Source organism: Cyanistes caeruleus, chromosome 13 (genome assembly GCF_971803275.1).
Source record: "Cyanistes caeruleus chromosome 13, bCyaCae1.hap1.1, whole genome shotgun sequence".
Classification (NCBI taxonomy): domain Eukaryota; kingdom Metazoa; phylum Chordata; class Aves; order Passeriformes; family Paridae; genus Cyanistes; species Cyanistes caeruleus.
The window spans coordinates 17,285,144-17,298,999 of record NC_141713.1 but is presented as its reverse complement, the minus strand read 5'-3'; the positions used below and the strand labels follow the sequence as shown (position 1 = coordinate 17,298,999).

The 13,856-nt window shown below is 38.6% G+C and overlaps 1 protein-coding gene across 7 annotated transcripts in view; it reads right to left on the bottom strand.

The window, feature by feature from the left end:
* The window catches only part of UBE2Q2 (ubiquitin conjugating enzyme E2 Q2), a 46,241-nt gene that overhangs the window by 10,331 nt on the left and 22,054 nt on the right, over positions 1 to 13,856 (bottom strand). For 4 of the 7 annotated variants that reach the window (XM_086849360.1, XM_086849363.1, XM_086849364.1 and 1 more), the window contains 5 exons: positions 12,886 to 12,990; positions 12,221 to 12,277; positions 11,933 to 12,016; positions 9,513 to 9,653; positions 3,098 to 3,182 (listed from right to left, as the gene is read on the bottom strand). In XM_086849360.1, coding sequence (XP_086705486.1) covers positions 3,098 to 3,182; positions 9,513 to 9,653; positions 11,933 to 12,016; positions 12,221 to 12,277; positions 12,886 to 12,990 — 472 coding nt within the window. The remainder of the gene's footprint in view (positions 1 to 3,097; positions 3,183 to 9,512; positions 9,654 to 11,932; positions 12,017 to 12,220; positions 12,278 to 12,885; positions 12,991 to 13,856) is intronic. The other 3 variants (XM_086849361.1, XM_086849365.1, XM_023934225.2) reach the window with 1 other exon arrangement.

Here is a 13,856-nt window from a genome sequence, read left to right as displayed (position 1 = left end):
GGCCAGAGTCCCTGTCCCAGTCCTTCAACTCCAAGGCCCACACACCTTGCCAGCTTCCCCAACAGGAAGAGCTGTACTCTGAAGAGCTGTACTGCACCTAAGCCAGAAGCTGCAGTAGGGCTCTTCAGAGAGACAGGCTCAGCTCAGGACTGAGCCTTAACACCAGTGCAAGACACTCCAGCAGCCTTTCAAGCAGCCAAGAGCTGAGCCAAATAGCATCTGTGTCTCCTCATGAACAGCAGCAGGGGCACCCCGTGTCTCGATACAGACACCACTTACCAACACTATCCAAAGCTGAAGGAGGCCGTTGGTTGGGGTTTTCTCAATAATCAAGAGGTGTTACTTGGAAGTAATTTATATGCTTTTTTTTTTTCTTTTGCAATTTTAACAGTAAGAGGAAAAAAGTTCCTCTTTGGTTCCTCTAAAGTCAAAAAGAATTTAACTTATGAATAGCAGTTTTTGAGAAGTCCTTAGTTTAAGAAAGCTATCAAGGTAGGTTCCTCTTGCTCAAATGCAATGTGGGGTTTTTATTACTCAAAGGGGATCAAGTAAAAGAGGTGATCAAGTAAAAAGAAACCCACAGAACCATGAAGCAAGCAAAAATATAAGAAATTACAATGTAGAAAGAAAAACAATTCCTTTCAAAACAAAGGCAATGTCTTATTTAGGGCAACACTGCTATATCAAAAAGTAAATCCATACTGTCTTTGGATAAAAAACAGGGAATTGAAGTCTTTATGAACTATATATGGATAAAACAGATGCTAAAGATATGAAAAGTTTCCATTTAATATCTCCAAATTCTTTGTTTCTTTCTCCTTTCCCAATCCCTTAAATTACATTAAGTCCTTTGTACGTCTCCAATCAGATACATGGAAATGAGAATCTTGCTTTGCAGGACTTGTGGCTCCCATTATCTGAACAGGTTAATGAAACTGTCTAATTCACAACAGAGTATCTTAATTTGCTGGAGTATTTTTTGCTTCTGTCAGCTGGTAAGAAAATTATTTTCTCTTTCTGTAAGGGCAATTCTTCCCCTAGATTTCCCAGGTAGATAAGCAAGTTCACTGTTCTTTTGCTTGAACTCCAGCAGCATTGCTTCATTTGATAAAAGAAATTAATTTCTAAAATAGATACTACCTTGAATGCACACCCTCTATTGAAGCCACTGTCTTAATAGTACATTTTTATAAAACAGTCTAATAGAAAAGAAAGAAAAAAAATTAAAATATTATTGCTTCAAGAATTATTCACTTGAGAGCTCCCAGTGTTGTCCTACTGTCAGTCCTAGAAACATGTAATCTCATGCAAACTAAATAAAGTGATCCTTACCCAACTAAAAATCAGGCTTAGCCTTTCTGGCTTATCTTAAAAAGAAATGAAAACAGAGTTAAATTACCTTGCAACAGTTACCAGAACCTGGAAGTTTCACAATGTTTCCCTTTGTGCATTAGTAGGAAGAAATTAAACATAGGGTAAAATGGACCATGGGGCAAATACTCCAAACAAAAATGACATTTAAAAAGCCAATTACCTGCCACAGCCTGTGCACATAGTGACAGTTACCTAACAAAAGGCAGAACCAGGCTATGAAAGCAGGAGATTTGTGTGAAGGAAAAGAACTGAGAACATAAATTCACTCAAGGTCAAAGAATAAATGAAACCATAAGGAATGAATCTAGGTAAGTTTTATAACAAACAGCATCAATTTACTGGGAAAATGTAATAAATGTGTCAGTAGGACGGTGTTTCAAAGCAGAATTGCCATAATCTTTGCAGTGTCAACCTTCACTTGACACTACTTCATTACCATGTTTTAGAGATCAAAATGAGGCATCCAGCTGCAGTATTTTTACATATTTCCAAAGTCACAAGCTCTAAGTTACTGCACTCACCCTTTAGAACCTCAGTTTTCTCTGAAGTTTAGCAAGATTTGCTCTCCTCACAATTTAAGAGTATTCTTTCCTACATCAGGACCAGTCTTCTGCAACTTAAGAGTTGCTTATTTAAAGCCAAGAAATGGCATTATTAGAGAGCCTAAAGACTCACCTCAAACCACACCTACCCAGAGAGCCCCGGCTGACTCCAGTGGTACCACCACATGACTGAGCACCCCAGTCCTTACAGCCTGGTTTGTTAGGGCCAACCTTAGCTCTAATCACTAAAACAAACCCTGAATGTAAAAACCAGGCAGTAAAGCATCCCCCATGACTTCATACAGATCTGCTGCTAGCTCTTTACTAGACCCACTAATCCATTCCTTCCCAGGTAGGCGGTGTTTGGAGCACACTGGCAAGCACTCAGTTGTAACAAAACTAAAAGGAGGCTGCATTAGACCAACACTAGGTTATCTCATTAAATTTATACCCTAGACATTTTACCACTGTTCCCAGCAGTTCCATGCATGAAACAATTGACCTAGAAGTTAAATATGACAAATCAAAACAGGAACCTTATTGTCTCTTCACCTCTTCTTTTACACATGATTAAAATGGCATTACCAGGTGAGATTTAAGTACACTAGAAATAAATACAGGCAGAAGTTCAGAAAAGTAAAAAGAAAGAGTATTTAAGTTTATACTGACTCTCTAATTAGACATTCCTCCTGTTCCCATCCTGGCCTGCACCAGGGTCTCACACTGGCTGCAGTGAAGGAGCTGTCTATTTGGCAGACCTAGAGGAATACAACTTGCCCAAAAGCTATATCATTTCTATTTCTCATATGATAACACTCAGACAATTCAATTTGCTGAATCCTTTACTCAGCTAGTTTAGCTACAGCTCCTATAAGGAATAAATTATATAGCCATCTACTACCTAATCATTATTCAAACTAATTTAAGATACAAGCTTGTTTTCCACTATAATTCAAACCATTATTCCAAGGAATGTATGTTCTGACTTTTCTCCACAAATAAACTGCTTTATATGTAGTAAGAGTATATATAATGAATCTATCTCTTTTTACATATGTGCTCATACAAACACACAGGTATATATAAACACAGGACAACAAAACACAAAAGTTAGCAGGAACTATTTCCTAAAAGAATTAATTTAAAGTATATTTTAAAAAGGGAAATCTGAGGCATTTTACCTGTTTTATAACTCTGTGATCTATATATATCCCTGAGTTCTTTCATAAGTCGATCTGAAGCCTGAACTGACCCAGAGACTGCACCCTGAAACAAACAAAAGACTCCAAATAAGTGAAAAGCAATATTTACTATTTACATTACAATATTTACAGCTTTACATTACAAAGTTACACTAACTAGAAATTATTAACAATTTCTGTATGAGAATATTTAACATTTCAGAAACATTCTAGTGAGCAAAGTCTACTCCAAAGAAACAAGGCCCTCCCTCTAAAGAAGCACATTAATATATACTACTAAATACTACAGGTGATACAAACTTTTAATCAAGGTACAACAGGTATTTTTCTGTAAAGAAACCTAAATCTCTGGCATTTTAATTTAATTTCCAAGATGGATGCACAGTACATCTTAAGAGTGAAATATTTAATTTTACATTCTGCTTTTACACACTGTGAGGAAGAGTAAGCCTAATCCTAAGCTTCTACACATAAGGTTTTATTGCCTTCTCAGAGGTATATTTTTATCTGGTCATTGAAAAAGGCACAGCAGGTGGGAAGTATCCACTCTAGAACAGCAGCTTGCTGAGGAATAAGACCAACCAGTGAATTTAGCAAATGTGGAACAAAAGCAGTATTTATCGCAATTGAGTGAAAGAAGATCAACATCTACACAGGGGAAGACAAAAGTAAGTAAACCTTAAAATACCAAATTATTTCTTGTGATTGTCCATAGTTCTTGTGATTTATGCAACCAGAGCAAAAATCCCTTCTGTTCCTTAAGAGCTCAGCTCTGTACTGCTCAGCAGCTCAAAGTGAGAGAGAAACTTAGAACACAATTTACTTATAAGTTACGAGATTACTCTGCTTATATATCCCACCCAAAATACCTCTTCAGGCTCAAGAGTTTTGAAAAATAGACTGATAAAAGTTAGCCTTATAAGATTTAAAATACAGAATAGGAACAAATGAGCTAAGGCAGTTACCACCCCAAACCCTGACCCTGTGACACCTGGACTTTCACCATCAGTCTGTTTCCCAAGGGTAGATTATCCCATTGGACCTTTGCAATTCCCTTCTGCTCCTGTTCTTCAGTCACTGCCACTGAAATACAGGCTAACATATGGAGCTCATAAGCATGGCTGGGGGGAAGAAACCATGACAAAAAAAAATAAAATTGCCCCCACTACCAAATAAAAAAGACCAACCTAGAATAATTCAGCCTGTCTGTATCAAGAATTGAATGATTAAGTTGATGAGGCTGCTTTTTTACTAAAAGAATTCAAAGATACTTATTTCTTCAGTTTCCTTCCAGACATTATGAACACCTATAAACACATCCTTTTTGGACAGAAGCATCAGAAAAGTATGCCTGGAAGAATATGAAGCAGCTGTGACCATTACCTAATACCTAAAACATCATCCCCGTTTGCCTGAAGTCCACAGTGATGTTTTATATTCCACAAGGTCTTAATTGTCTTAATTCTTAATAAAAATTGAGTATCAGTAACAGTTACTTGATGGTAAAGCCTTCACATAGTTCTCTTCCTTCTCTATCCAGTATCAAATAATACTCTTAGCTTCACACTAGATTTGCAGATTTTTCTTTTAAGGCTATTCATTTTCATACACCTTTGGATTTAATTATGCAGATTTCTGAAATTCCTTTAGTTTTTCTTAACAGACCGGTATGAAGGATGAACCTTGTAATTAAACATGCAAATAACAGACAACTCCTTTCATCTGATTAAACAAAAGCTACATAAAGACAGGGTTTCACACAAGTAATTTCTTCATTTACTACCCCCCCCCCTCTACAGAGCAGTATTAGACAAAGAAGGGATTTCTCAAACACCAAGTAAATGAAATTTTATGGAAAATGGTTGTTTATACACAATATCTGCATATTACTACTATTTATGTCCACTATTTACAGATTAGCTGAAAAAGAAGCATTACACTTAACCAGTTAACATAACATTGTTAACCACCATTCTTTGTATAGCTGCTGTACTTTGTGAGTGTTAAGATTGAGACTCATCAGTTTGAGTCTGGAGGAAAGAGGTTTCCAGAGACAAGTGTCAAGACTTCTGAGCAGAGCTGTGCAGATCTTTGCCCCTTCCACTGTATTTCTTACTGAAAGAAGGAATTTTCTTACACTTTCCACAAACTGCCAACCTATAAATATAGGCATTTTAAGAACAAGTTAGATGGTCAAAGACATCCTGTGGAAAACTACCTCTCTCACTGCATCTCTATTTCCATCCAATTAAACTACTGAATTTCTTTCCATAATGTTGGAAGTTCATCTTGGCAAATGAAAATGTAAGTATCTTCTGTACTGGAGACATTTAAAAATCAAAGCTTAACAAACCCACATCCCCCTGAGTGCTATTATAGCTACTGATACATAAGGTGATATTAAAGAAGTTAGTTGTAGTGTGTGTAAGCAAGCCTCAACACACTTTGTCTCTAACAGTTTTTCACCCTTTTTTCCCTAGGAGTTTCTGGTTGAGCTGCCCATTCCTTAAATAGCAGCACTAAATATAGTTACACTTGCTACTCTAAAGAATCAATGGACTGCAAACCAGTAATCTACAATCAGGAGAAAGAGGATAGCAAGCTTAACTTAAGAAGTTTAGCACAAGAGCTTATTTTATGTGCTCTGAACTACCCTTGGAGGAACCTGAAGGAGGCAACAGCTAAACCTGCTGGTAAGCCTAATGCCAAACACCACTGCTCTGAAGCACGTCTCCATTCTGGTGTCACCTGTGGGTTTTGGAGCCACTGTAAAGAGCAGTTTAGAAGAGAGCACAACTTGCATCCCACTACTGCATGATACAGAGCATTGAGGTCAGTTTTGACTACAGTGATACTAAAATTAAAAACTTTTTCCATAACTCACTACACACAAGTGATAGTTTCAAAGACTGAACTCGGATATAAATAACAGTATCCTTCTGGAAAAGTGGGACTTGACACTCCAAGGGAGATAAAGTTCCCATTTCTCAAATTGTGGCAATAAGATTTATAGTTGCAACTGCCTCAGACGTAAGTGGTCAATCATGGGATCTGTCACATGGGGCTGATGCCAAGAGCAGAAAGGCAAAGCCATTTCATCTCAAGCAATTAAATGAGCAGCCAGACCAGACCCAAGTGACTTTCTTTTTCCCTAATAAATAATCAAATAGGCAAAAAAGTCTCACTTAATCGTGCTGTCCTGTACTAGCATATTTTGTGTCTCTCCAGAACAATAAGCAGGTAAGCTGGAGAAATCCCTGTTACAAGAGGCAAACATCTTTGTTGACAACATGCCAGTTGCTGAGAGCTGCAAGTAACAAAAATACCTGATGTAGGAATTCTCACATCCAAAACCGTCGGACATGAAAAATATTCACGAGATGCATCACTACAAGCCTGCAACGTTCTCAGACTCTTCCCTCCAAGGACAAGGCGCTGCTGGAAACATGAAACTCGTGCTGCAGTCAGACCAGCACTTGCCATTGCCCTGCTGTACAAAGGGCACAGAGACATCAGGGGGTTCTCTTCCCCTTCCTACCCTCAAAATGCACCCACAGCCTGTTCTCCCTGCCAAGTTACAGGGGATAAGGAGGTGCAGCTCACTGCAGTTTTATATCCAAAGAGCTGATTGTTTTCTTTCTGATCAGAAAAACACTGAACACATCCAAACACTACAGGAAGCCTCCTCACTCAATATATTTCAGAATATTTAGTCACAAGACTAAAAATTACCTGCTGAAATAAACCAAGAAAACTTGTCCAAGATAATAAACTGAAATATAAAATGACCCCAAAAGAGCTGAAGAACACAAGTTCCATTGTCACTGAACTTGCTCCATATTTGTGCAGAAGCACATTCATTCCTAGAAGTTAAAGTAGGTTCATACCTCCTTCAAGGATTAGGAGACTAAAAATAAAAATGACACCTTACATTTCATAAAATCTGAAGATGAAAGAGACATTGGAGACTTCTAAAGGGAAGTGCTTAAATTCCTCAGTATGAAACAGGAAAAGCTAATAGCATTATCTAAAAAAGAAAGGCATTAAACTCTAAAATGACTGTGTGGGGAGAGACCTCTGAAAAGCAAGCAGCAGCAAGTTGATAAATATTTGAAGTTAATGATTCCAGTTCAAAGACCTTTTTTAACTCCAGGTATGCAAGTGGTTCTTTAGAGTTATTACAATGTTAAGAGAAGGATTAATTCTTGCTCCAAGTTACATACTGTACCACAAGCCAAATTTATTTCCTGATGCCAGCAAGAAGAATAGGATTAAGAATACTGCCAAGGACAGAACTCATTTACAAAATTAGTAAATATACCTTCTTAACTTGTACAACACACATAAACCCTAAAAACTCCTATAACAACATCCTGAGAAGCAGAAAATTGTCTTTAACTTATCAGGAATAAATGAGTAGGGTGCATGCACTGCTTTCCCATGAACAAGCCTTGAGTGTGATCTGTAACTCCAGCCTGCAGTGCAGCCAAGGGGAGAGAGGACAGCCCATGGACTTGGGCCAAAGAACATGGAAAGGAACTGCAAAGTCTTCTGGCTGCACTGGGCACCAGTCACAGCACTGTATTATGCTGCATATTCCCCTTTCCAACAAGCATGTCAATAGCATGGATTTGTTTTACTGGCCTCTGCTGAGGAAACAAAGTATCCCAAAAAGCTGCATGGCTCCCATGAAAAAACAGACTAGGTTTAGCCATGCATTTAGGTTTGAGAAACTCCTACCATCCTCTAAGAAACCCAGCTATGAGGGCTGCACAGACTTAAATTTTGCTTTGTGCTAGGACACTCAGCAAACTTCCGCTCTTTTAGAGCATAGTTAACACATTGTATTAGAAGCCCCCTGTTTTGGCAGCATGGAGGACCAATAAACTTGGTCCTGGTGCTACTGGGTTAGCTCTTTCCTAGGTCAGTAGCACAGCTATAGATTTTGGTTCTCCAGCACCTAAGAGTAAACCCTCGCAAGTCCTTGGAGAAATTATTTCAGCAGCACAGCTATTTCTGGTGACCCACAAAAATACCATAGTTCCTCAGCAGTAACTGAATACCCTGTTCCCTGTATTCAGCTGACCTTGTTTATGCACCAGCATCAACGAGAGTGTCTTGGCATGAGAAACAGCCATTATGTAAGTTGAATCTGCTGTTGTCAAACAGAAAACCAGCAGTGTTCATTTCAGCTCCACTAAACGTGGAGGGAAAAAGCAAAAGGAAAGGCAGTATTTGCCAAATGGGAAAAGAACAGATGAAAGAAAATCTGCAGTTTTAAGAGGCTTTTTGCATCAAAGTAGAACGCTGACACTACAAAAACCTTTTTTCTGTTCTACCAAATTTTCGATGATTGTAAAGCAGGCCATGCGTTTCAGGCTGGGAGAGGATATCTTCTCTTTAACAGTTAAAGACTCTTTACTATTAGGATTGAGTTATACACACTGAAACATACAAAACCTCACTAGGCATCTTAAATTGTGAACATTCAAGTCTAAACAAAACCAGAAAGTGAGTGTTGTGTTTATGGTTAGTCAAGTCTCAAAACCAGACTTGACTATACAGCCAAAGCAGTTTGGGACCTTACATTTACCTGCTTTTAAACCCTGAAATGCCAATCAGGTTTGGGTGTTAAAATTTTAAAATCCTTTGGATGAAGCAGATCATAAACAGAAGTAATTAATTTCATGTTTTACACATTTTTAAGGCTCTACGAAACAAAAGCTTTGATTTCTTTGGGAGTCAGGGTAAATAAAATTAAGATTGTATGACATTATCACACCCTCTTGCATGCACCTTTGAGAAATAGAAGCCTCTCTGGAACCTAGCACTTGGGACAGAACACTTCTGGAGTTCTAAGCCTCTGGAGAACAAGCACTTTTTCTACAACTGCCTGCTGGCAAGATCACTCAGAAAACTGACAACAAAGCTGCAGAGCTGCTGAAGGCCCTTACTTTACACATGGCAATAAAAAAACAGCACAACAATCCACCACCCTTCAGTAATTTCCAGGTGGAACAGCTATTATTGAAAAACTCAAGCATAAAATGGATTTAAACCACAGGTTTACCCAATTTTTTAGTCACCCATAACTTCTAATACAGGCAATTTTAATTATGGCTTTAGTTTTTTTTACTTTAATAAGGGTTCAGCAACAAAAGTCACACTCATAGCCTAGATGCATTCTGCTGATTCTGCAAGGAGAACTAATGTTTGTGACAATGTACCAAGCAAGAAACAGAGGGACAACTGTTTGCATGGATACCTCTGGATATGAGCAATTAAACCATCAGGGACAGGTTAGGTGCATAGCAGTGGGCTTTCTTTGCTGAAAAAAAATTCTATTTTAAAGTCAGAAGTATTGCAAAGAAGAAGCATGGAATCATTAACTCACATTTAAGTGATCTTGCCTTTGATTTTTTCTGATTTTTTCTAAGATTGCAAGGTTCTCTTTTTCAATGCCTTCATCCTCAGATTTCTTCCCATCAACTGGTTCCTCCTCCTTCATATCATAGTGATCCAGATCTTCAATGTCCTACAGGAGAGAGAGAAGGTAATTGTAAATAACTGTACTGTGCTCTTCATTCAATGAAACCCTCTCCAAGGACATGTTGGATATAGTCACACAGTGCACTTCATAATACAAATTCACAATATATTTCTGGTCACAGAAACAAGCACAACCTCTGCAAGAAGATGGGATTGTAGAGAATTAGCCCACTCAAGTAGATAGCAAACCAGACTAGAGAATTCAAAAGTACCCCAAGTTAGGGAGACTCTAAGATGTTTCTAAAAGCAGACTCTTTTGCAATTAGAACCTCAGCTATACTACACTTCTTGCAAGCAGTGATTAACACACCTGACAGGGCTACAGCAAGCCTTCAAGAAAGTTAAATATTAGAAAACTATCTGTACTTTATTCAAGGTTAACATTTCAGACAAAGATTAGATGCAGTAATTTTGGAATCAGGACATAAAATTCTGTGGTCAAGCATTCTGATCACACAAGCCAACAGTTCAGTTCTATGTTTTAGGCCAAGGCACTAAAACCTATCCACTCTGTATGCTGAGATGGGGTTATCTTGTTGTAGAGGAACACTCTGAGCTTCAGACAATCACCTAAATGTGACTCAAATGCTGTCTGTGGAGAGGAGGGGAAGCATGTAAATACCTTAGCATGAAAAAGGAAGCATTACAGCAGCCACACCAGCAGGCTTTGGTTACACAACTACCAGATATACTCCAGTATGCAGAGCTCTGCCACACCTGGGTGCTAGGAATAAGGTGTGGTGATTGGCTCGTGCAAATGTGGAGGAGTTATTAAGTATGGTAGGAAGAAGTTTTGTTAAGGTTTGTGGTTCTTTTGACATGTACTTCTGTGGTTCCAATTTGGTGTTGAACGCTCTCTGCTCTCCCCTCAGTGCTCTCCTCTCCCTTTTGTGGTTGCTGCCTGGCAGCTCTGGTCAAAGGGCTGTCAAAGCACAGAGGAGGACGTACACTTGCCCCTTGCAAGAGGTGGCAGGGAGTGGGGGACACTGAGTGCTGGGAGGCTTGGCAGGCCAACATCTCACCACCAGGCAAGATGTGAGAGGGGCTCCACAAATAAAAGGCATGGAGCACTGACTGACAGACCTTGAGAGGAACCAAATCTATACATATGGGCAAAGCCACGGACTGTGAGAGGCGCTGGAAAGACATATAAGGACTGCTCTTAAAGAATCTTAATGAGGGTGAGACAACCATGAGTGTATAAAAGGCAGCGACACCATTTTGTGGGTGAGCCTCTGGTGAGCAGAAGGAGTTTCACTACACCCCCAGCGCTGCCCTCCACCTTTGCTTTGTAATTTTAACATACTAATTAAATTTTATTTACTCATTCCCACCCAGGGTCTGAGTCGTTTATAACATGGGGCTGCTCTCTATGCACCATCTGTTTGCATGGCAGGAAAACTCAAATTTAAGCATGCTCTATGTAACAAGAAACACACCTGGTACATTTGATAACAGTTTCCTTCAGCTGTAACAGACTCTAGATTGTGTATTCTTCAAAATGCTCATGTTTCTCCAATGACAGAGCCAAGGAATTGTACACTGCTTCTGCATTTAGAACTAGAACTAAATTACAGGTTGCAGATATCACTGCCACACAGAATGCCCCCTGACAGCTGATAAATAAAGGGAGACCATTTCTTTTTTTCACAAAAAACAATGCAAAAGGTTACTCTAGCAGTCTGCAAGCAACCAGAGCCTTGCAGCAGCAGGATATGGGACACATCATCTTTGCAGAAACACCTGCTCCAGCAAACATAGTTTGGATCAAGCTAGATATGGTTTAAGAAAGGCTGCTTCAAATTAATTTAAGAATTTGGTAACATTTAGATCTTTTCTACAGGTAGATGATTTATTCAGAGAGAGTTATCATTCTTTCTACACCTTCATTAAAAAAAATCTAAATCTGAAGTAGTCAGAACAGTTCTACTATAATAAAGCAACTTATGGTAGTATAGAAAGCAAGCACCTTGGAGCTATTCTAACACGTAGCAGAAACAAGCAAAAAGGGTGATTCTTACAACTAAAAAGCTCATTAAAGAGAGCACCATGTTGCCAGACATGGACACAAAAATTTCATGTGTCTGTTTTGATGTCCTTCCATTTCTTTCAATTTATTACAGTCAAAACCTAGCTCACCCATGTAATGAATCAGCAAACGGATTTACTCTTAGCCAGCCTGCTTCAATTTAGGAGGCACTTCCAACTGTATCAGAGCCAGTTCACATGCTGCTTGAAATAGGAGTTAACAATGCAAAAACTTACTGATTTGGCACACAATGTTATGTATTGTTTGACTAAAGCACAAACAGATGTCCAATTCTCTGTATCCAACCTCACAGCTGAGATCTAGGTTTAAGAAGAAAATTTCACTAGTTTTCTGGTTGAAGGGAAAGCTGACATTCAGGTAAACATCCAAATTTTAATTATCTTTACTGCATAACTCCAGGGAGGTCACATTTTACAATAATGGTTTAATTATTGGTCAGAAATCGCAGAGCAAAATGCCAAAATTCTGCTAGATTAGGACAACAATCTCATATATAGACATACTTCACCCATATCTTCTTCTTCCTCCTCCTCTGATGTAACTTCTTCTGTTGTTCCATTCTGCAATACAACAATGAAGGTTCTACATAAATTCTGTATATGCTTCTTGCCTTCAAAATCAGCAAGTCTACTCTCAAAGAGAAGCAGTAAATGCAAAAGTTACATGTTAAACTTCAGTCCCTTCAAAATTCTCAATTTTTCAAGTGCACAAGAAGTAAGCGTCCCTACCCAAAGTAAAATGTGGCCTTGATATCCCATGTCTCTGCAAGGGATTGAAGAAGGAAAACAACAACACTAGTTCAGCCAGGTGCACACTGTGAAACACATACTCTTCAACAAAGAGCCAGATATTTCAGAAAAAGTAAGTATGGGAAGCACTCCAAGTACACAGAGATTGGCTTTAGTATTTAGGAGCAAATTAAACTTGACAGCACTGGTATCACATACACACCTTTCAGTGATACTTCAAAGGGAATTGTGTAATATTATCACACCATTATTAAATTGATTTTGCAAACAAAATTCAGATTGAAGACACCATAATGCAAAAGTGCATCATATCAGCTCTGGTTTACACAAGGTTTAATCATTCCCATTATCTTGCTTCTTGGAGTTAAAAAAAAAATGCCTTCATTGGCATAAGAAGGTGCCCATAGCTTTAAATTTACCTGTCCAGCTGGCAATGGCTGATCTAACATTTCAACATCTGGATGCTGAGGAAGATTATATAATCTGCAGAGGTCACATATTAATCGCTTCAGCTGCTGAAGAAGCTATAAAAAACAAGAAAATATGGATATGTTTATTTAAACCAAAGCACAGAGATATATTCTGAATTTTCTTCACACATTGATAATGAACTTAAGTGTACAGCATTTGAATCTGCTCAGGCTGGAATAAAATTTCCTCTGTAATATTTGTAGTAAAGTCCTCACATTAGAAGCTCAAGGATATGGCAAGTTAATGATGACTTTCATTCATCTTCCTACATCTAAGAAGAAAGCCATGAGCAGAAAAATAATTTGCCCTGACAGTATCATCCATTCCAAATACAGGTGTCTGAGCTACACATCACTAAGGAATAAGCAAATGGTCACATTCCATGAGACAAAACGGTCCATTCCCATTTTCCAGCTTAAATAACCACACCTTCAAAAAACTTGCCAAGGAGGAACAGTGTTTTGTAAGGAACAGTATGGAAAAATAGAGGTTTTCCATATCCTGAATTCTTTTACAAGGCACACCAGCCAGGCAGTAGAAACAAGACAAACCCTGTCAAAGTCCCAGGAGGCAGGCAGGCTTTGAACTGCAGCCCAGGCACTCTGCTTGCTGTATCTTGTGTCAGGGTGAGGCACAATCAGTTACTATCTATGACTTGTGTTTCCAACCTGCAGCATTCCATTGACTGTGCTCTGTTAACTGCAAACTATGCAACACCTCACACTTGCTAATGCAATCCAGGAAAAAGAATTTACTTCTGCAGAAACAAACCTTAAGTTTGGTCTTTGATCACCACACTAATTGAGTTGATTTCTACAGCTGTTCACTTCCTCTAGGAGGCAACTCAGACTCATAGTTAAGGCCAAGACATTTAAGACTATACTACTGCATTTCCTAACTTTCCAAGGTTACACATTTC